A 23,376-nucleotide genomic window follows, 5' to 3' on the forward strand; every position below is an offset into this window, starting at 1 on the left:
TCAAAATCACTTTCGTCACTTGAAGATACTATCTCGCACTCGTTTAGAGTTGACTTTTTTTCAGTTACACAATAGTCGGTGATCAGTTTTTGCGACGACTGTTGTTTCACTAGACGCTTGTATATGTCTCGGTAGCCATATATACAAGATTGAAGCTCCTTTTGGAATTTTGAAGTTCTTTCAGAATTGGCATCGATTGCAAGAAAATTACCTTCTAAATTACTGCAAAGTTGGAGTCCTGCATAGATTTTATCTGCTGTCATATAATTGGGTTCTTCTTGTCCATCAGTAACATCTGTTACGTAATTTATGATGTCATCATTCCTTACGGTTTCATCCTGAATCATTTCGACAAGATCATTTTCTCTGAAAGTATTAAAACCTCCGCCGATGCCATGTGCTAACGTAACGATGTGATAAAATATCAAAAATCTAAAAACTAAATAGCCGATCAAACCAACTAAATTTTTTTATTGATAACTTCATCAGTTATGCTCTAATTTGATTGAAATTTTCATAAACCGCACAAAAAAAATCGCATAAAAAAAATCACACAAAAAAAGACCACACAAAAACAGGTTTGAGTGTATTGAGTTTGCTTAGAGATATACGAAGCCCAGAAAATTAAGTATGAAGCAATTAGCTGGACCTACTTTTGAGTTGGATATCCATGCAATAACATTGATTTAAACTTTTTATTTATATCTTCTCAAGCATGAAAATTAATGTCTCATTGTCTTTTATTATTGAACTGCATAAATTCATATAGTTTAGGTTGCTTTAAAATTAAGTATGGGCCCGCAAAAAGTACATAAAAAAAATTCCACATCTTTAATTAAGCATTTTTTGAAGCAGAAACAGGCAGAGATAGATAACTTGAAGTTCAAAGGGGGGAATCAAAATACCTAGCACCCTTTAAAAAAATAAAAATATATATATTTATTTTTACGTTTCTTTAAATCTAGATTTGTTTCTTTCATGAGTCTCCATATTGGTGAACTTGGACACGGTTTGCATGTCCCTCTAAGAAAGAGGGAGATATCACGTGATCCAAAAAAGCCTCATTGAAGAAAACCCGGGCGACGCCGGATATTATAGCTAGTATATACATATATATTCCATACCTTTAAAAACCTCAACCTTACGGTAATCTCTACATATCTGATTTCAAAACAGACTATTAAAATCTTTTTTGATTGATTTGCGTTTATTGTATGTCAAAATACTCTTTAAAATGGAAATTTATAAAATTAATTAGGGTCGAGATATCTATACTAGGTGTACCGAACATTTCAGTTAGGTACACACAGGGCTGTCTCAAGAGTATCATGAGCCCCCCCCCCCCCGGCTCAATCGATTTTTTTGAGGTCCTATCAAACAAATTCTCAAAAACTTTAACCAGATCTAATTTTTGTGAGGCCCCAAGGCCATGTCCGGGTGAACCCATGTCTTGAGACAGCACTTGGTACACATGTGTACTTCTGGTCTTAACTTGAAAACAGAATCATTGAAAATGCACGAAGAGGTTATAATGACAATTTTGTGTAAGGAAGTGCAAAAAGTTAATAGTATTTGCGAATAGATCTTGTTGAGACAAATCTAATGATACTTTACTGTTGTTTACATCTTTCTCTATGAGTACCAGACATGCAGTGTTCATCAATGAGGTAATTTCAATCATTGCAATAAATTTCATCTACTTAACCTTAGAAAAGTATGTATAAGATAAATATCTTTGAGTCAAATCTAACGCATATTCATGAAGACCAGTTTTTGTTACTACACGAAATAGGTCTTAATTCACTGCAACAGGGTTTAAGAGAGATATTCACACTTGAATTAAGACATCTATAACACCATTTCCACGTTTTTTTACAAGTTCTAACATTGCATTAAAGTTCCCCCCCCCCCCAACAAAGAATGAAACCCTGAATTTTTCAATAATATTTAATGCATAGAATTGTAACAAAATTGCAATACACAACATGAATAAATATAAAAATACATTGTGAGAAAAAGAACAGAATGAATTCACATCAATTCTTTATATCCTCTTTGAAAATAATGAAACATTTGTGAAATTTCACATAAACTTTACTGTATTTTTATTATTTATTAAATAAAAGTATATGGAAACAATTTTAAGGTAGATTTCATCAATGTTCAAAACAATAATGCTCACTCAGATCATATACAATCAAACATCATAAAGACAAAGTCACTTAATACAAATTTTCACTTAACATGAAATAAATACTTTTCACATTAAACCTAATGAAATCATTGTTTTTTATCGGTTTGTACACAGGATTTTTGATATATTTTCAACATCTTTACAAGGTTTGATTGCATTCTTTACATTAACATACATGTACATTTATTTTGGTTGAAAAATCAGAATTTTTCAACACATATTAAAAACTCAAAGCTGAATAAAAGTTTTGGAATAATTTTAATAAAACATTAGGATAAATCAAACTCGGGAGAACCGGAAATTAATCATAGCCTTTGATTTATTATTGAAACATATTATGTACTATTTCATTCCCATCAATTATTGACAGCTTTTATGCTGGAGTTCTTTTAGCCATTTTCACACCAAATTATATATTTCATTATATTATTATTTTGAATTTAAGAAACTCTTTTAAAAGTTAGTCATCTATCTACATACACTATGCATAGGCAAAGATAGATGTGAAAGTAAGGGTGGCGGCACGATGATGATTGCTGGAGGGGGTATATGATGATGCCAATTCATATATACACATATACATTAGATTAGTAGGCTTTGATATTAGGAGGGACAATGCCCCCTCCCCGTAGCTCTGCCCATGACACTATGGTTTAAAATTAGAAATTCTTACAATGCTAAAAATGAATTGAGTATTTATATGTTCAAATCCTCTCGAGTCAACAAAAAAAACTAACTAAACGAAAGGTCTGAATGATGAACAAATTCCGATTTGACATGACATAAAACGCTTCGCAATTTCTTTCAAATGCGACTTTGAAATCAATGCTTGCATAAATCTCAGTAATTTATTTTCTTTTTTATCAATTTATTTGAAAGTTAATTGTAAAACGTTAAAGTTTACTTTGATGAAAATATGAGTAATTTATGAATACAAAGTACTCATAATTCATTATTTCATAACTAGGGCTCAGATTTTTATGACCTAAAGATGAAACACTGCTGCTGATCGATTAAAAACCTAAAATTCAAGTATTTTAAACCGATCAGGAACGACGTTTCATCTTTAGGTCATAAAAATCTGTGCCCTATTCATAACCAAGTTAATATGGTTAAATTTTATTGTTTATTGAATAAAAACTACAGCTACTTCTTTATTTGAGCTAAGTTTTGCTGTTAAGCAAAGGATATAGTTATATATATTTATTTATTTAAAAAGATGTTATTCATTTTATAGTTATTCAATAAAATTTGCATAGTGGAAAAACTTTATTCATATAGTAACCATTTTACATGACTAGATTAAAATTTGAATTATGTTTTAGGTCAATATGATGACCATACTCCAGTAATGATATGTTTTGGATAAATTTTAAAATTTGAGCTTTCAATTTTTAGTAAATATTCTAGATCAGTGTTCCCAGCAAAATCTGCTTCGTCATTCCCCTGACAAAAACCCAGGAAGAAAAATAAAATTCAAAATTCTTACCTTCGAAATTTTGAATTTTTGTTTTCCAAAAGTGGTTTTTCCTTTTCACACAACTTTTCCCTGACTTTTGTCAAATATTTTGCATTTTCCATTTCCCTAACTATCTTTAGGCCATTTTTAATTTCCCTAACATTCAGGTCGCTGGGAACCCTGTAGATATATGGTACATGTTACACTATCGTCTATAACTTTAATTCAAAAGAATGTACAATACATGTTAAATTTTTTGCATATCACTTCCAACAAACTTGCTTGTTCTCAACTGCTATAGCCTACTTACCAGTGCCGTCTTAAGGCATGGGCCCACCCGGGCACCCATGATACTCTTAAGACAGCCCTGCTACTTACTACTTTATTAATATTAGTTAGTTAATTTATTAAGAACTGATCCTATGCAGATTATACCAAGTCCTCTATCTTTAATCATTGACTTGAATTAAGAAAAAAATCAAAAGACTATTCTAAGTCATCAGATGCATCTCAAGTCTACTGAGAATAACATTGCTTATTAAATAATGTAAAAAAACCCACACATTCTACAGGGTGTACTGTACATAATATTCATTGTCTGGGTTTCATTACATTATAACTTTTGAATAAAAATTATTTAAAAAATCAAAATAATCGAATTCAAAGATGCACGACTCAAAATTTTCTATCTGGCATCACCACACCGTATTATGGGAAATTGTTGCATGAAAATTAAAAACACAAATTGGTCAAGAGAATATAGAAATTATGCAAGGTTAACCCATTCCATGGCCACCAAGATCACCAGATGTAACGCTTGATGTATGGTATCTATCACCAGATGTATCTTTTTCTTGTGAGGATATGAAAGAGACATTAACTAGAAGACCCTTGTGCCTTATTTGATGAACTGAACCACAGAATTATGATCCAGAACTGTAACACTGCAAATGCTGAAAAACTCTTGGAAAAATGAACACTGTTTCGATATTTTATGTGCAGGGGAAGAAAGGCCATGTGAGAACTTTTTACCCTCAATTATAAAATTTCAAAAAAATTTTCAGGGGTACTTTATGATTCTGCAATAATTTTTGGCATGCTTTTTTTTATTCAAAAGTTACGAGGCAATGAAACCCTTACAATAATTTATGTGTACCCCGTATACCATACACATCTCTCCATATCTTTTTCCATTATATTGTCACTTATTTTTGACTTGAATATTTTGACCTGTTATATTTTCATATATCTGTGAGACAATCTTTGTATCAAATGCATATAAACACTTTCTGGAGATCTGTTTTTTTTTTAAATGAAGTTTGCCAAATTTTTTATGAAGCTTTTTCTCTCCTCTGTGAGATGATCTGACAACTTTCAGTTCTGCTTCAAATTCAAACAAAATGCTTTTCACTACATCATTCACAATGGCAAATTTAAACATGCAACAAATTAACCAGACTCGGTGAAAAACCTATCAAAAAAACTAAGAATTATGATTTTGTTCATTAAAAAAAGGGAAGGTGGGGATGGGGGGGATGGGAGGGGAAATTTTGTTTTTGTACTCATTAAAATAACACACGATATCATCAGCATGGAAGACAGTCTCAGCTTCATTTTCACAATAAATCTCTACAAACATAACTTTGGGAAAACAATTGTCAAAAATTTGCAGCCAACTCATGGACACACAATTCACAAACGAGGAAACCCATTGACAAACAAATCGTCACCACTGGTATTCTTGAGAGAGCGCATGTGTGACTCACCATCAGTCTCGCTCAAGAATACATGTGGTGATGAGCTGTTGATGGTTAATTTTCTTTTCAATGAATTTTCTATGGTCCATGAAAACATAGAATCACTATAAACATGTTATAATACTTGCATGGAAGTAACAAATAATTTCATACAAGCAATTCTTTGGATAAAAAAAACTTGTTAGTGGCACTAATGGAAAAGTTCTTGTAACATACAAAGTCATAGTGTGTATTTTCATTAGTATTCAATATATTCCTATTCTTACTCACACATATAACTTACTATGCCTAAACATTTAAGCTAGTGATGGCTCTCATAAGACCAAGACAAAATGATTAATTATGGGTTTCATCTCAATGCATTCTCTACACAAAAAACTTCAACATATAAAACATGCCACAATTGCATTAACCACAATAATTGCATTTTAACTAGTTTTTTGGTAAAATATTGCTCTTATTTTTATACGTTACTCAGCGCTCAACAAATGGGCTTTCTTCAACAATATTATGGTACAGAGCACCACATTATCGGATCAATAGATTGCTTGTGCTTCAATACAGAAAAATATTTTTACTGAATAATCAGAGATATATATTTTATGCTTAAGGCACAGCATATTTCAGTTCCCACTAAGGAAGTCAATAATTTTTAAGCTTTCAAAATATTTGAATCTGGTTTCAATCCTCTATATACATTGTTAAGGAAAGTTCATTGGCTGCATTTTACTCATGAACAGTTGAACAGCACAGCTAAAAGAACAACATAATAACCTTGTCCATTAGTTTATGCTTCCCCCCCCCCCCACCCAACTTCTCGAAAATTTTTGAATTAAAATTTCTCAATGAATATTTCACTTAGAAACATGGAAATTTTTTTGTTGGCCTCAAGAGAAAAAGGGAAACAACTTTCTAATTGTTTTTTTAGGACAGGGTGTACATATAAAATGTTAGCTTCTCTATTTTAATAACTATGCAACCTTTTGCAATATGGATGATGTATCTGAGATCTACACATTATCTCAATACCTTTTGTAATTGAAAGTATGCAGCCAAGGAATTTTCCTTACTACCCTGTATATATATTTGCAAACCAATATACTTTATACACTCAATCTAATAAAGTTCCCCATGAGAGGGGAAAGAAGCTGACACAAGACTGTAGCCTAGGTGCTAAAAAATTGATCTTATCAATTAAAAAATTTTTAAATCACAAATTCATGTATAAAAGAGGATTTGTCAAGTCCTGGCCAAGGATATTTGCTATAGAAAGCACGAGAACCCCAGAGGTTCACAGATCTTATGTGTTAACTATATTTTGATTTTTTTAAATATATTTGTTTAAAGTACAAATTATGATGGAGGCAACCGATTTGGATATATAACTCTTTGCCTGATATAATCAAAGGGAGAAAAGATACAAATTCCTAATGCGCTTTGACACACTATGGGTACCCGTCTCCAAAGGATGAATATAATCATTATCACTCTGACCAGGACAGACTCTTGTATGCATAACAAGTAATATTTCTCAATCCCAGAATTAAAAAAAAAAAACCTTTTGCTTTCATGTTTGATGATCCCAAATTGATGCACCATATAAAGACAATAAAGAAAATCAGTATCCACAATTCAAATTTTGATAAAATTGTTTCTTAAATTTTTATTTCTGCAACTGTTTCAAAGCTACTGTATTAATAAAAGAAAAGTTCTGAAAGAAAACCGTTTAACCACGATTCTTTCAAATAAACTGGTCGCTTTGGCCTTTAGAAGCCGGGCTTTATTTTCATATTTTTCTCGCATTTTATAAATTTGAACGCCAAATTTCGACAATGTATGATAGTCAACATTTGTTTTTACGAACCTTAATAACTAGTTCATCAAATCAAAAGTTTAGAAATGGGAAAGACATTAAAAAGATGACAAATTATTTAGAACTAAAGGACTAGTCTGTCAAATCCTGTCAGCTCATAAAATCCAGCAGCGACTGTATTCACTGACCAGGAAGTCCCCTAATTATTACTTTTTGCCGGTGCATATCAAGTCAAAGTCATAGAATTTAGGGAAACACTTCTTTTTTAGTTCTAAAAAAGAAAATATAAGAAATTCAACCAATCAAAATTGGATAACATATCTTTTCAGAATAACATATACAATTTATACTTGAAACAAAATTCTGGAACTAATTCATAAATCAGGAGATGCAGTTTAAAATGAACACCTGTCAAACAGGTACTTCAGGTTTTGTTCATGAAAAATAAATGCGTTTCCTCCTGAAATTCAAAATTATAAATGAAAATAATGATATCTTCCTTTTATTTAAATGAAAAATGATTACAGTCACTATTAATTTCTTGAGCAAAAAATTTTTTTTTAAATGCAGATACATTCATTAAAATTAAAAAAATAACATACCCTTCTTAAAAATAGTTATTCTAATAAAATCTCTCATATTTGAAAAGATAACAATTATTGAAACACTTACAAAAACAATCATAGCATGACACGCAAAAAAAATTATTTTGATATAATGTGACTAACTTTTCATAAACCAATGCACATATATATATTTAGTAATACATTGTGTTTAAGTATATCCTATACTAAGTATATAAAAATTGGCAAACCAGTCTTATATAATAAAAATTTGGCAAACCTAACCCAGATATAAAAAAGAAAATTATAAAAAAACAAAACCTATAACTCTATATTATATTGCAGGCTTACAAAATTCACAGATTCATTATTCACATTTCATCAATATGACAAAATAAATGTAATACAGTAGAACCTCTCTATGCTGTCACTTTCTCACACAATTAATCCTCTTATACTACCGGCTTTTGATGGTTCCTGCTGGAGAATAGGGCAACTGATGTTAACACAGTATCCTGATACACCATTCAAGTTTATGAAAAAAGTCATTATTTTCATCTTATTCACAATCAAATTAACCTGTTTGACTGGAATATGTTTCATATTTTGATTCATGGGGAAGAAAGCAAGCTTTTTGACAGCTACTGCAAAGTTGATCGGTTGAAAATTTGCCTCCCTCAAACAGCACCAATATTCCACAATTTCCATGAGTTGTTTCCAGTAGAAAAGTTAAAAATAGTTTTTTTAATTTCATTATTTTCTTTCCTATGTATCTAGTTCCTGAAGAGATGCCCAGTGAAGATGTTACAATGGAAGCAGGAAAGAATTTATTGTGAAAAATTTAGGATGGCTAATTTGTAGAAAGAAACAAGAAAGAAAAGCAAGGGGAATTGCAAATACCTTAATTTTTGACATCTCATAATCAGGTGTATAATTGTGACAATAAAGAAAGAAAACCACAACATATCAAAAATTCAGAGCAACTAAGGGGAGCTCTGTTCACTCAACTTAAAATGTACAAATTTACAGAACTATTTTGAGTGCAAAGGCCTTAGAAATTGTTTATTTTTTTTCACCCTCAAAACTGCAATACATTTTTTTTGCTGATTTGACATTCCCCTTATACCACCACTTTTTTTTGGTCCCCAAGATTGACAGTATAAAGAGGTTCCACAGTGTAGTGTGCCAACTCAGCGCAAATTTAAAGATACATATAAGTGCAAAGAAAAACAGTTCTAAAATATTTCTAAGGACAACATACAACAACATCTAAAAGTAATAATAAATGTTCTCGAATCGATTCACATAGAATGAAAAAATTTGGTACATTTCTGTGGAAACTTCATATGAATGAAACCAATCTATCATTATCACCTTATGATCAAAACTAATCTGTCTACACAACATTGAATTATGTGTATAAACAATATTTTTGAACAAAACAGCATCTGGTGATACTTCAAAACATGTGAAATATATCGCTATGATTCATACAGCAGCCTCTGATAGTGAGGAAAAACTTCCCATGTTGGCAAATGCAGAGAAAATTCTAAGGCAACCAGAACACGAAATTCTGACCGTATCAAGTCCCTATGATTAAGTCTGAAACCACACTCTAACTTCTGAAAACAAATAAAATTAAATAATATTATTATTAGGGTTAAGATATCGAGAAAAACTGCAACGACAGAAAATTGTCATATTACATACAAAAATTATGGAAAGTTATATTTTTTAAAAATCAGACATAAAATGTAACAATAATTAAAAAAATCATTAAACAATGATAGATCCAGTAAACTAAGTGTATGTGTGTGCATGCAGTAAAACAGGGCCATAACTAGGATTTTTGGCACCCGGTGCTAACATTATTTTGCTGCTCCCACAACTTTAAAATTGAATAATTTTTGTAATGGTGTGCTTTGTTCCCACCTAAAACTGCCACCCCTTAAAGTTTGCCAATCAGGGCAGTTGCCCCTCCTCTAGTTACAGCCCTCAGTAAAATAATTTCTGTTTGATAAACATATTCTAAGAGTATTCAGTTTAATCTTTGTGAAAACCTATAGCAACATTCAGGTAGAAAGTATGCTGGTAATAGATATATAATTACTTCAATCAAATTTTTAAGATCCTGGCCTTTCACATCATTTAGCTTCGCTGAAAGAAGTACACAAGCAGCGGCACACAATTTTCTGTTTGACTTGTTGATCAATGCCTAGAGATAAGGGGAAAAAAGAATTATTGCATACCAACACTAGGAACAGGTATGATTGCACACTAACACCTCTGATTTACTGGTTTAAATTTGTCTAGATAGCCTAGAATTTTTCAGATTTCCATACAAAGCAATACTAACATAATTTTATTAAAGTTCACTTGGTAGAATTATTCTGAAAGGAATGAGCAAAAACTGTGTTCAAGCACTTTTTTTGGGGGTTGTTTTACATAAAATTACATTTCAAGAATAACAAAAACTGGAAAATAATTTAGCTCATCTTAGTGATTGCTCTGGGTCGTTTATTGTCATAATGAATCACTTGCTTCAGACACAAAATCAAGTTGAACCTCATAGCCTCCTATAATGTAAACCACCTAATAACTAACTTCCAGATGAAAAAACCAAATCCCCACTCCACAGAATTTTTTTTTTCAACTGGATGTAGTGAACAAAATTTTCGGTAATTGTTTCTAAAAAGTCAGATAAGTAAAGATTGTGGCATTGGATGAAAGCATGTCTAAAAAAAATAAAAATTTCAATTTTTTTCACTTAATTTTTTTATTTTGCTAATGTATTGAAATACTTAAATATTTATTTTATGGTGAATTACTGAAGATGGGAAGAAAATTGGAAAATTGTGAATGTAATGAAAAGAAAATGATAATGGTGATAATGGTATGGTAAATAATAACTTGTACCTTCAAGATGAGCTTTTCAAAAAATACATATGCTTCAGCCACAGTCAACAGATCAATCCCACACTTGGAAGGAAAGAAAATATGAAAATTAGCTTGCAAGATTAAGAAAACATGATTCATGCTAGAGTCAATGGATGACGATTTTTGCTCTGCCAACGTATGTGAAATTAATAGGGTATTTAAATATTATGCCAAGGTGAGTTTTGGGAAAAAAGTGTTATTCTCTCCACAGGAAATTGAACCCAAGACCTCTTGCATACCTAGCAAGCACACTGACCATTAAACCACCGAGAGAAGATGTATCTTTCCTTAAAACTCACACAGTAGCATGCTTGCTGGGTAGAGACATGTAGCCTCGCTTAACTTCAGCTAATGGCCTCCGGGTGGAGGCAGTAGAGAGGGATGATGATTTTTGCTCGGCCAAGACAGGAAATCAATAGGCTATCTGGATATTATGCCAAGGAGAACTTGAGAAAACATCTTTGCAAGAGGTCCTGGGTTTGATTCCCAGTGGAGAAAATGACACCCTTTTCCCAAGTTCACCTCAGCATAATATCCAAATAGCTTATTCATTTCACGTATCTTGGCCGAGCAAAAATTCTCATCCACTCTACATACACCACCTGAGGGTTATGAGCTGAAATTGAGAGAGGCTGCATGTCTCTACCCAGGAAGTGACACTAATATATGTGTTATAAGGGGGAAAATATAATTTCTCTGTGGTGTAATGGTCAGTGCACTTGCCAGTATGCTAGAGGTTCTGAGTTCGATTCCTGGTGAGGAGAATGACACTTTTTTTTTTCCAAGCTCACCTTCGTATAATATCTACAAGTAGCCTATTGATGTCATATAATTCATGTTAGTTTAATTTCAATTGTGATTAAAACACATAATTTCTATGCTCAATTTAAAAAAGTTCAAAGCAGACCCTTTCAATATCTTGTTATTTTGGATTTATTGGTATATCGGTCTTACTAATGATGTGTGTGAGTGTAAATGATTATAACTAGAATATTTAAGTGAACTACGACACATATTTAATAGAGATTTAAACACTAAAAATAGGAAACATCTGTTGTTCAGACTTGAGCAGCAATGGTTTTTTTTGTACCGTTGTCAAAACTCTGAAACTAAATACTTGACTAATAATGTGTTGACCCCACATACCAAAAAACAGAAATAAATAAATCAATCAATTGTTTGTCCATTAGGGGCCATTCAAGTATTATGTCAGCAAATTTTTATCCATTTTTGATGCCCTCCCCCCTTGTCAGCAAAATTTTGTCAGCACTGCCCCCTACCTCCTAACACATATTTGTGGGATCAGAAACGTAAGCGGGAGAGGGGGGGGGGGACACGCGAGCTTGTGCACCTCCCCCAGATGAATTTTTTTTTTTAATGTTAAAACATTTTTTAAAAAAATGTAAATTTCGAAAGAAAATACCTTTATATGTTATTATAATCGATTTCTGTTAATTTCAATGCTATTTGAAGAGTAAGAACTCAAAATTTCTCTTTAAGAAATTCATTGTGACCCACCCTTTAAGCCATATATGGTAAACCCTTGACCCACAGATCAAATGTGGACCTGAAAGTTATCTGATGTGGCTTGCCCCCTGAAACCCAATTTTGTAAAATATGAGCCAAGCAATACATTTACAGATCGCTTAAATGACCCTTGGCACAATTATAGAGTATTTAAGTGGCCTGTGGCACATTTTCTGATCACTGAAGTAGGCCCATGGCACATTCAAAGATAACTTAGGTAACCAGCAACACAGTTCAAGAACACTTAAACGATCTGTGGCACATTTAGAGATCCCTAGAGTGACATAGGGCACACAATTTTAGAGCACTTAAGCGGCCCTCCAGGGCGGTTTTACATCACTCAAGTTACCCGCGGAACATTCCCAGATTAACTAAGTGATCCATGGCACAATTACAGATCACTTGAGTGATGCGCTGCACAGTTCCAGAGCACTTAAGCGGCCTGAACACATTTCCAGAGAACTTAAGCGGCAGGGAAAACATTTCCATAGCACTTAAGCAACCCAGACACATTTCCTGATCCACGAAAAATTTAGAGATTGCTGAAGTGGCTCTGTAAGGGAATTACCATTACAGAGAATGTTAGTTCAGGTGCTCACAAACTAGCGAAAGATTTTCTTGTTTTTGGCGCACTGAGTAAGATGCCATTAAGAATATTTCATATCTTCATAAAGGGTGGTTGATGAAGTAAACATCATCCAAACCCCCCTCCCCCCCCTTGTCATCAAAAGTCAGCAAATATGGAACAACCCCCCCCCCCCCATCGATGATGACATAATACTTGAATGACCCCTTAACATAATATTCTAACACAATAAGGATTGGAGGTCTGGCTTTTGTAGAAGAGCACTGTTATATTGATAAATGATAATGATTACAGAATAAAACACTAACCTCTAAACGTGTGATTTTAAGCATCTCTCTTTTAATGCTATAAAGGGAGAAAAGAAAAAAGATATCAAGTGAATTATCCTGACAACAAAATAAAAGTACAATGAGAAATCAGATTTAGATCACCATGCTCACCTTCTCAATTTACTTAGAGTAAGCTGTATATGAGGAAACCTCTCCCGGAACTTTTCATTCAGCTCTTTTTTTAGGTCAGAGGGTTTTACATAATCTATTATTGATGCCTAAAAGTCAATAAAAAAAACGTAAAGTTGGAAATTTTTTTAAATCACAAATTTTTCTTCTCTTTTCGCAACATACAGTTTAAGTTGTATGTATTTCAGCATGCTACATGGCTCAACTCTGTAGAAATATGAAACAAATAACTCCTTTCAGGTAAAATGTAAACACAGTGAAACACCTCTTTTCCAGACACTGATGGGACAAATAAATTTGTCCGTAAAAGAGGGGTGACCATTAATTAGGGATTTGAAATGCATATTTTTATTACACAAGGGGAAACTATTATTTGGCTGCAAAAGAAGAGTGACCATATCTGAAGGGGATGTCCATCAAGAAGGGTTTTACTGTATCAAGAATGATAGGACAAAAATAAAGTTATACTCACTACATAAGAAGAAAATGTAATGACTGTACTGTGTTTTCCTGTCACCAGTTGAGGATCGTCGAGAAGATTGGGTGTATAAGATAGTGCGGAGTACATACCAGCACCAGCACTATGATGACAAAATCTGGAATCTGTCCACTCGAAACCTATTTATGGAGAATATATATATATTTATATACAAGTATATACCATGCATTTTTTTAAAATTATCAATCTAAAAAAATGAAAATTGGAAAAAAATATCAATATTTTCATGCTGATGTTAAAACAATTTGTCAAAGAAAAAGTAAATGGAATTTTCAATGCACATATTCCTCTAACAAATAATGATCATTCCAAGAAAAAAAAAATTACAAATATGAATGCATTTGAAGTTAACATACTTCTGTCCAAGATATGAGTTGGGCTGCTAGGAGGTTTGTTTGAGCAAAATACGTTGGAGACAGATGGATCGAAGGAATGACATCTGTTCATGTGTGCGCATGGAACAATCAGATAATCACATTCCTGAGTTCGTTGTTTGCGAGAGATATTTAGACCACTTCCTCTTGGAGCAAGAAGGAAGCTATATGAAACATCCTGAGAGAGAGAAAAAATTAATTACGACTTTGCACTTGTTAAGTGATTCCTGAGCAAAAAAAAAAGTATATATATATTTATTTATTTATATATACACATATATATTTTCACGATTTTATTTCATGTGCTCATATATTAAATACTTAATTTACCAAAGCTTACTGGATGCCCTAAATTACTCTGAAAATAGGTGAAAAATAGAAAGAACCACAAAAAAAAAACAAAAAAAAAAACAGCAAGCTTGATGAGATACTGCAAACACATCAGAAGAAAAAGTGTATATTTCATTACTTGTCCCTCTTCTGGCTGTGATAATCCTAACACTGAAAAAATGTCCAAGGGATCTGGATCATCATTAATAGCAGAGAGTGGTCTGGCACCACCAGACACTTGGCGTCTTCTACTGCTTTCTTGTTTTGACTCTGACCTTTACACATAAACAAAAGAGTGAAATAATGCAAGTCATTGTGAAGGTAAATAAAATTCATCTCTATATTTGAATAATAAATATAATAACACTAAGCTATAAGTTATAAACATTATCTGTATCATGAAACTCTTCACTGAATATGTAGATTCTTAAGAAATTTTTATTTAGTCCAAATAAAAAAAAAAACTAATACAACTAAAATGAAAACATTCTTGAATTTCAACAAGGCAAATATACCAACTTTGAAACCATGCTAATTAGTGATTCCACTAAGAAGTTATAATAAATCTGTGGGAGAGTTTCTTGATACGACATTGATATATTGAACGATTAATCGCGGTTTAAAATCACTTACGTAGAGCATTCACTAAAGTTAACAAACTAATTTGAAATTAACAAAAATACACATTTAAATTATTACACTGCTTTTACATTTCTGTAAGTAACTCCGACTACATATAACAACATATCAAGGGAAACGAGGCAAGGGGTTGAAGCATGCAGCAAATAGAAATCATTAGCAAAATAAAAATGCAAGAAACTAAGTTAATCAATGTTTTTTCTTCACAAAATGGAATGGGCATTCAAATAAATTTTTATTGGACATTTTTAGAAGTTTGAGAATTTGAATAAATTTCAATTTTTTTTGAAGTTTTGATAATATTTAAAAAGTTTTAATACATTTTGAAAACTGAATTTTTTTAAACATTTTCACATACTCTTTGATCCTTTAGAGCAGCCTTTTGAAAATTTGCAAGCAACAACCAATTATTTATATATTTGAAAATTTGAGACAGAAAATATAACAATTACAAATATAAGAAGCTGTTATATTTATACAATTTTGATTTAACATGTGAGGAGGAACTTCATTAATCAAACAATTTTAAAATAAATTTATCTTGTTGATATATGATTGTAGTAGCATCACATGGAAAGCTGATAGAAGGGTACAAGAATTGTTGTTTCTCTACATGGAGACACTTTCTCATACAATTAAGTGAACTGTTATTAAAGCAGCCAGGGTGATGTTGACAGACATCTACCACACTTGTATGATAACATTACTAGAATACAGGGTGCATAGTTAACACCTGGCACCACAAAATACTAGCAAACCATTGGTTCTAGCGGCATACTTCCAATTGGTAAAAGTATCAAAATAACGTGTGGACTTCAGATATGTCATTCATATTGCCAAGGATTGTATAGTTATTGAAGTGAAAAAATTAACTTCTTATACGGACACCCTGTCCTCTAAAGTTTAGTTAGAAAGTTGTTGTCTTGTCTCTCCTCAGGCCAACAAAAGTTCTATGTTTCTTAGTACAATATTTGCTGAAATATTTGAATTTATAAATTGGAGAGAAGTTGGGAAAAGAAAAACATAAGCTAACAGAAAACCCCCTTTCCCCCATTTATGTCATTTCCCATCCCCCCAACTTTTCTCACATTTTGTAATTTAAATACTTGAGCAAGTATTGTAGTCGGAAATTAGCCAGTAATTTGTGATGTGAAGTGTTAGCTATGTACTTTGAACATTAGTAGAAGACTCAAAGCAAAATATGTGCAAGGCAATTAAAAAGCATGCAAAGCCAAGAGAACTAACATGCAAATGAAGGAAGAAGGTAGCCATTGTTAGATAAAGGTGAAGTTATAGTAGCAATTGCTGAATTTCATAAATGAACTAGTGCTAGATTTGATTCCGGATATTAAATATTTTACAATTTGCAGCAAAAACATATCAATCAACCCATTTCTTAGTACGAACACAAGTTTATATTTTATTTATCAGGCATCGAAAAAAGCATGTAGTACATTTTGACTTTAAATTTGATCATACATGTAAACGCAGTTGAAAAAAAATTAAAATTTTAGATTAGTACATGCTTATTGAAGCATCCAATATATAATGATCATTGCTATATTTTTCATAAATACGGTGAAAAAGACTTTTTAACATCTCTATGAAAAATGTAAAGTTAATTGAAGTTTATAGCTTTTACGAAAAAGACACTATAAACTTCAAAAAAGCGATCTTAATGTTTTGAAATCCAAGCTCTGATGTGTTCCAGCCACCAATGATCTGAACAAAGGCAAAGCAGAGAAACACAGGGAACCATCGATTGGACAACAAGAACACAGCTCAAGGGCACAAACACATAGAAGCCTTTTTTAATATTCCGTACTCTACCTCAGCTTACATACCTAGAAGAACAGTTGGAAACTTTTTTATCGTATGGCAAATTGGAGAACACCACGAATGGTGTATAGCTGGAAGACACCAATGCAATCCTAAGAAATATACATACATAGATAATATTGACTGAAACTGGTGCTATCAAGAGGCAAATTAAAAAAAAAAAAAACATTATACAATACAGTTGGTAAAATTAAAACTTATTCATATCTTTATAATTATATAATTATTTCGATAACAAAGAAGCGAAACCCAAAAAGGGGGGGGGGGGGTGAAACTAAAAAAAAGAAAAGCTTAAATAAATAAGCGAATAAAATTATAATATGAAAATATGTAAAACTTGACAAATCTTTCCATTGAAAACCACAACCACACACAAAAGTGGGGCAACGAATTCAGGCGAATGAACTTCTCTGAATTTTTCAGCATTCAATATATGATGAATGAATTGAGAGGGAAACACATTATAATGAGCATTATCACTCATTATCAGGATGATTGCCCTAATGTTCCATCGCTCCCTTCTTCCGAGAAAATTTTCTCTCATAGGATCCATGGCAAATCCATAGGATCCTATGTTATACCCGTAGCTTCTATCGCTCCCACCGGACCATTCCATCGCCCATCAGGGAGCAATATTGCCCACTTTGGGGAACACTGACATAAAACATCAAATAATATGATAAGTTATGGAAGGTAATAGATGAATTTTTCAACTATTCTATTTTAGGCAAGATGCAAATCAAGTGCAGAAACACAAATCAAATCTTTTATTCATTCTCCTTAATTTGTTGTTTCTATTCTATTTCTGGATTCCTGACACCAGGCCCCCATAGCCAGAAATAGCATTCGGGGAGGGGGGGACCAAAGTGACAGAACAATAGATTTGGCCATCTTTTTCCTTTTTTTGGTCATTTTCTCACATTTCAAGGGGGACCAGACCCTCCTTCCTACGGCCTTGTCCGACATGAAAATAAACTTCAAGCCTGATTTCTATTCAAAATTTAAAACATAGAGAAACATGATTTTAAAATTCTGTCAATTAAAAGAAAAGAACACGATGTACATTTGATTTTTTCAAATATTTTTCAAATCTGGTTTGGAATTGGCTATAGTCTAATGTTAAACTCTCTTGATACAATGATAAATCCCTCTTTAATGATAGGATATTTTAAAACCACTGCAACAATATATTTTTTCCAGCTCAAAAACACCCTCAACATACGTTTAAATTCATACTTGAATCATACGTTAATGGATTAATGCAAGGGCAGTACAATTAATACTGGTATTGCTTGTGATGAAGAACCATCAAGTTTTAATTGATAACGAAAATGATTTATAATAAAAATGTAATACATAATAATGTAATAAAAATGTAATAATGTAAGTGATCATCGTACCTATCTTTCTTGAATCCTTTGGGGCTCCTAGAATATTTCATATCCAAAGATTCATGTAGGGGACTAGAATGTCGAATGCATATTCCTAAACACAATAATAATGTGATAAACACACACCAGGGTAAGACGATACAAACACATTAGTATGGGGACAAATAAAATTGAGGAATTCATTAAATCAGGATCCGACTTTATATCAACTTCACTTACCAATGCTTTCTGTGCTACTACACGATGAAAGAGTGTGATGATCATGAAATGAATGGCCAACTCCTTTCTTCCTCTGATTGAAAAATTTCGATTTTGTCTCATTCACAAAACTATGAACCCTATGGTACAGAATTAAAAAAATAATAATTAATTAGATAGCTTTGTTTCCCTATTATACAATGAATCGGACAGTACCCACATTGTTCTTGAAAATGATAAAGTTGCAGTCAGTCTTGCAACTTGAGGACAATCAACTTTTCATCGCCGCCAAAAGACAGCATTGTTGTTGATGATCACTGTCATTTTGCGAATCGAAGTCCCTATCAGAGGATTCACCGTAATATTCAGACGTGGAATAATTTTATTTGTTAATCTATTCAAAAAATGAACTCGAGAATTTGTGAATGTAACTCAACAACAAGTAAAAGTAATGAATAATGAGTGTTACAATATCATAACATATAAAAAATATTCAACTGGTTGAATATTTGATTACTACATAGTAATATACATGATATATTACTATGTTAAAAAAATTACAAGACTTATTTTGTTACGGAAGAATGAATACAGATAGAACCTGTTTATTTGGTGTTTTCTTCAAAGTAACAACCCTGTGTAATTATGCACTTCTGCCACTGTTAATACAAAGATGCAAATGCAGATTGCAAACATTTTTTTGTCACACCCTCCAGTGCTTTTGTCACTACTTAGTGCCATTCTTCGAAACCTGAGAGTCGTTGTACCTTAAGCAAATTCTTTATCCTAGCAAAATGTCCCATGTGGTAAGATCAAGGGAATAAGCTGGTTGTGAAAGTATCAGAATGTGATGTTTTGACAGGTAATCTGACAGGAGGAGGAATGGACCCATGTCGGCGCATGATCGTGATGGAGCAACCATGACTTGGCCTTCCAAAGATCTGGTTGCTTTCATCTCACCAAATCATGCAGACATTTAAGGACTCACAGGTCCTACCTGCTGTTGGATTTACCTTTCAGAACACCACATTCCGATACTTTCCCAACCAGCTTATTCCCCTGATCTCAGAGCCCAATGTGACTTTTTTTTTCTTGAATAAAGAATTTTTTTCCAGATATTGAAGTATTGCAGCAAGTAGCAACAAAGGCACTGGAGGGTGTGAAAAAAAAAAACTTGCAATCCGCATTTACATCTTTTTATGAAAAAATGTGTAATTGCACAGGATAGTTACTTCGAAGGAAACACCAAATAAACAGGTTTTATCTGTACTCATTCTTCATAATAAAATAAGCCTTGGAACCTTTTGAACTTAGTAGTAGGATGGAAATTAACTCAGGGACTTGACTGCACGGAACTCAAAGACAACTTTTTATCATCACCCACTAGACAAAATGTCAGCCTCATGACAGCACTGATATTGTTAATAAGTGTCACTTTGCAAATTTGAGTTCTTATCTGACAATTCACTGTAAAATTTCAATGTGGCATAACTTTATTTGTGAATGCATTCAAAAATAAACTCGGGAATTTCCCCCAACAAGTAAAAATAATTATTAATGAGTGCTGTAAACATACATACAGTGTATCCCACTTATAATGTTTTTCAAAAAATTGCCATGAAGAAACGTTGAAAGCAGGAAAATGCTTTAAATGGGAAATCTTTATGAGAATTACATAGAGCTAAAATCCTGAAAATAAGTTGTACTAAGCAGGAAAATTTTATATGTGGGAATGTTATAACTAGGATAGCAGGGTTTAAGCTATGGTCACATTTCTCACAAAATGCAAAAGAAAATCGCAGAATGCGAAAAAAGTAGTAGCCACTTCCGCAAAAATGCATACATGAGGTACACAACGAGTAGACATCCAACCATCAATCATTACATTAGGGGTCATTAAAGTATTATGTCAGCATCGGGGGGGGGGGGTTTGGATTTGCTGACTTTTGATGACAAGGGGGGAGGGGTTTGAAGGTTGCTGACCTCATCAACCACCCTTTTTGAAGGTATGAAATATTCTAAGCTGCTGACGAAATTTTGCTGACAAGGGGTGGAGGGGTCAAAAATGGCTAAAAATTATAAAATACTATACAATGCCCATAATGTATTTATGGTTGTCTTATTCTAAGTATGGATAGCTTCTCGATTTACTCCAACATGTTTATAGTATTTCTTTTGCCCAACGGGGTGGCTGAAAAAAGATGCCAATAAGAAATAGGGATGTAAAATACAACCAAAATACAGCAACACAATATAAAAGCATATATCACAAAAAAACTAATGATTAATACTATATAATACACTTAATACGCTGCCCTTAAAAAGATTATGGTTGTCATAAATCTAAGTATGGATAGCTTCTTGATTCATCCCACTCTGTTTATCATACTTCTTTTTGAACGTGTCAGTTGCGTTAGAGTTCACGACCCCTGGAGGTAAGCCATTCCTTTTTTTAACATCCCTATTAGAGAAAAATTCCCTGCGACACCATAACCTCGCATTGTCCCTTAACAATCGATACTGTTGTCCCCTTGTACAAGCAGTCGATTGGCGGTGTACTAAAAGTTCATGGTTCATCTTATTAATTTCTTGTTTAATTAAATTTTTATTTTAATTATCTCTGCTGACGTAATACTTGAATGGCCCCTTAGCATTGTAGCATTTTGCTAAAGCTTTTCCCCTCATTTTCGCTTTTTTGCAAAAGGAATTTTTTATCCAGCTTAAACCCTGAGGGATAGACTGTATATATATAAAGGCACAGGTTCATGATATTGGATGTGGTTATTTCCAAATATACAGTATAATTTTTTGTTGCCAAGTTTCAGACTATGCTGAAACAGCGGTATATGCTACCAACATCATCCTCACGACCCCATTTTTACACGCTATTTGGTATATTGGGAATCAATTTTCTAGTTGCCATGGCAACCTAGTGCAGGGATATGTCCAGCCTTGATATGTGAAACACATTCAACAAATTCACGATATAGGATAGAAATGGATGTTTTACCTCCCTTAGGGTTTTGGCTGTACAGAACTTGAAGACAAATTTTTATCGTAGCCAACAGACAAAGTATCAGTCTTTTGACAGCATTGTTGTTGTTGGCTGTTATTTTGTGTATCTGAGTCCTTATCAGAGGATTCACCATAATATTTTGACGCAGCATAGTTTTTATCCCCAATGAATAATGAGTGTTACAGTAATATAACGTACATTTTAAAAAAGTATCACACATTCATGATAGGCCTATCGGGATGGGGTTACTTCCCAATATACGGTATACCTTTCTGTTGCCAATTTTCAGACTGCATCAAAGCAGCAATATGTTGCCAATCATCCTGGCTAAGATTCTATAAGCTGGGTTGCGCCAAATTCAACAATTATTTTTCGTCACCAATTGACAGCATTGGCAGTTTAGCTCTTCCAAAAGTTTTCATTGGCATCCCCCCAATAACATTTTTGAAGTGCTAACGTGCTATATTTATCTATGTTAGCATCATTTTTTGTTATCACCAGTATCTTAAGTCTTGTTATCGTGTTCGTCATCATTGAAGTTTATTTAGGCCGAAACCCTGTTTGCCATCGGCCATCTTCGCTTGAGAATTTTTAAATTTTTTTAAGAATGAGAGTATTCTTACTCATTCAGACGAAAAAACACTTCAGTTATTGACAGAATTTGACCAATAAATTTGGTTGGCGCTGGGTTTGCCAGAATAAGAACTCAAAGCCCAAATGTAATGGGTTGGTGAATCTCGTGGCCAATACTTTCTTCACTGGTTCTAGAATTCCTCCGTACGATGGTCTAGTTTGCAGAAAAACAAGTGTGGAATTTTTTTTTTATCGGGCATCTTGATTTTCAAGATACTGAAGATGTTTGGCGAGCAAATGTTAAGGAGCGAAAACCTTGGCAAATTGGTGATTAGAAATAACCGAATTTGGCGCAACCCCGATTACGGAATCTCAGCTGACATCCTCTCTGCCCCATTTTTAAACACAATTGGATGTGCATATACACCGGTAAATCTAGCAAATAGCACTAAATCAGTTCTGGTGGTAAGAAAAAAAAAAAAAAACAGTCGCCAAGCAGCGGTATACTATGTATTGGAAATTTATGTATGTTTTACCTCTCTCGGGGACTTGGCTGCACGGAACTGGAAGAAGACTTTTTATCGTCGCCAACAGACAAAACGTCAGCCTCCTGACAGCACTGATGTTGTTGTTGTTGCTGCTGCTGATGATCGCTGTCATTTTGCGAATCCGAGTCCTTATCGGAGGATTCACAGTACAAGTATTTGGACGCGGCGTCCGTCTGGAGGCTGAGGTTGTATTGACCTAATTTGGTGTCCCTGTGAGTCCCGTCTAACGAAATGTTCGACAGAAAAGTGAAAGCTGCCAACCTACGACGTGACCGCTGACGTTTGCTGACAGTTCCCATGTTTTCAAGTGCATTATAATATTCATATAGCTTTTTTTCTCGATTTTTCAATTACAAAAAGTCTTTCTCTCTGCCGTCTACCATTCAGCAATGTAAATGCACTTTGAACGCTTGTTTGTTTACATCCGTCGACGCAATAAGTTCAATGAATGTTGGTTTTGAAGTATGAATGTGATATCCGCCCGCATTTTTCATTCTAGTTTCGAATTGATTACACAGAGCTGTTGGCACCAAGGCCATTTACTGCTCGTAAAGCTATTTTCGGGAAAGCATATTTGAAATGTTTATATTTGCCATTTAATGTTGCCATTTAATTCTAAAGTTTGTTTTAATTTTCATTTTTTTTGAAATGATGAAGCGTATAAATTTTAAAAAA

General features: G+C 33.2%; 1 protein-coding gene across 2 annotated transcripts; it reads right to left on the reverse strand.

Annotated features, from left to right (window-relative positions):
• Nucleotides 1–7,698: 7,698 nt before the first annotated feature.
• LOC149075957 (CDK5 and ABL1 enzyme substrate 2-like) lies at nt 7,699–23,132 on the reverse strand. 2 transcript variants are annotated; one of them, XM_089243482.1, is made up of 12 exons: nt 22,690–23,132; nt 18,586–18,704; nt 18,376–18,460; nt 16,981–17,067; nt 14,637–14,772; nt 14,150–14,345; nt 13,767–13,912; nt 13,277–13,383; nt 13,145–13,181; nt 10,703–10,765; nt 9,897–10,001; nt 7,699–9,408 (listed from the first exon to the last, which is right to left on the reverse strand). In XM_089243482.1, the coding sequence occupies exons 1-12, from the start codon at nt 22,998–23,000 to the stop codon at nt 9,268–9,270; spliced, it is 1,533 nt and encodes a 510-aa protein (XP_089099608.1). In that variant the 5' UTR covers nt 23,001–23,132; the 3' UTR covers nt 7,699–9,267. The 2 variants fall into 2 exon arrangements, with proteins under 2 accessions (XP_089099608.1, XP_089099609.1); XM_089243483.1 differs by lacking the exon at nt 16,981–17,067 and having other exon boundaries at nt 9,162–9,408.
• Nucleotides 23,133–23,376: the final 244 nt, after the last annotated feature.

The sequence above is a fragment of the Pholcus phalangioides genome, unplaced genomic scaffold, assembly GCF_987345545.1.
Source record: "Pholcus phalangioides strain wild (caught in Gottingen) unplaced genomic scaffold, Ppha-v1.0 ptg000015l_1, whole genome shotgun sequence".
Lineage (NCBI taxonomy): Eukaryota > Metazoa > Arthropoda > Arachnida > Araneae > Pholcidae > Pholcus > Pholcus phalangioides.

Bases quoted from the DNA above. Each gene is read 5' to 3' on its own strand.
- LOC149075957 (XM_089243482.1), bottom strand. From the start codon at position 23,000: ATGGGAACTGTCAGCAAACGTCAGCGGTCACGTCGTAGGTTGGCAGCT. The intron at 14,346-14,636 runs GTAATGAAATAT...TCTCTCTCTCAG, and splicing joins CACAGCCAGAAGAGGGACAA to GATGTTTCATATAGCTTCCT. The intron at 10,766-13,144 runs GTTAGTGTTTTA...TTTCCTTCCAAG, and splicing joins TTAAAATCACACGTTTAGAG to TGTGGGATTGATCTGTTGAC.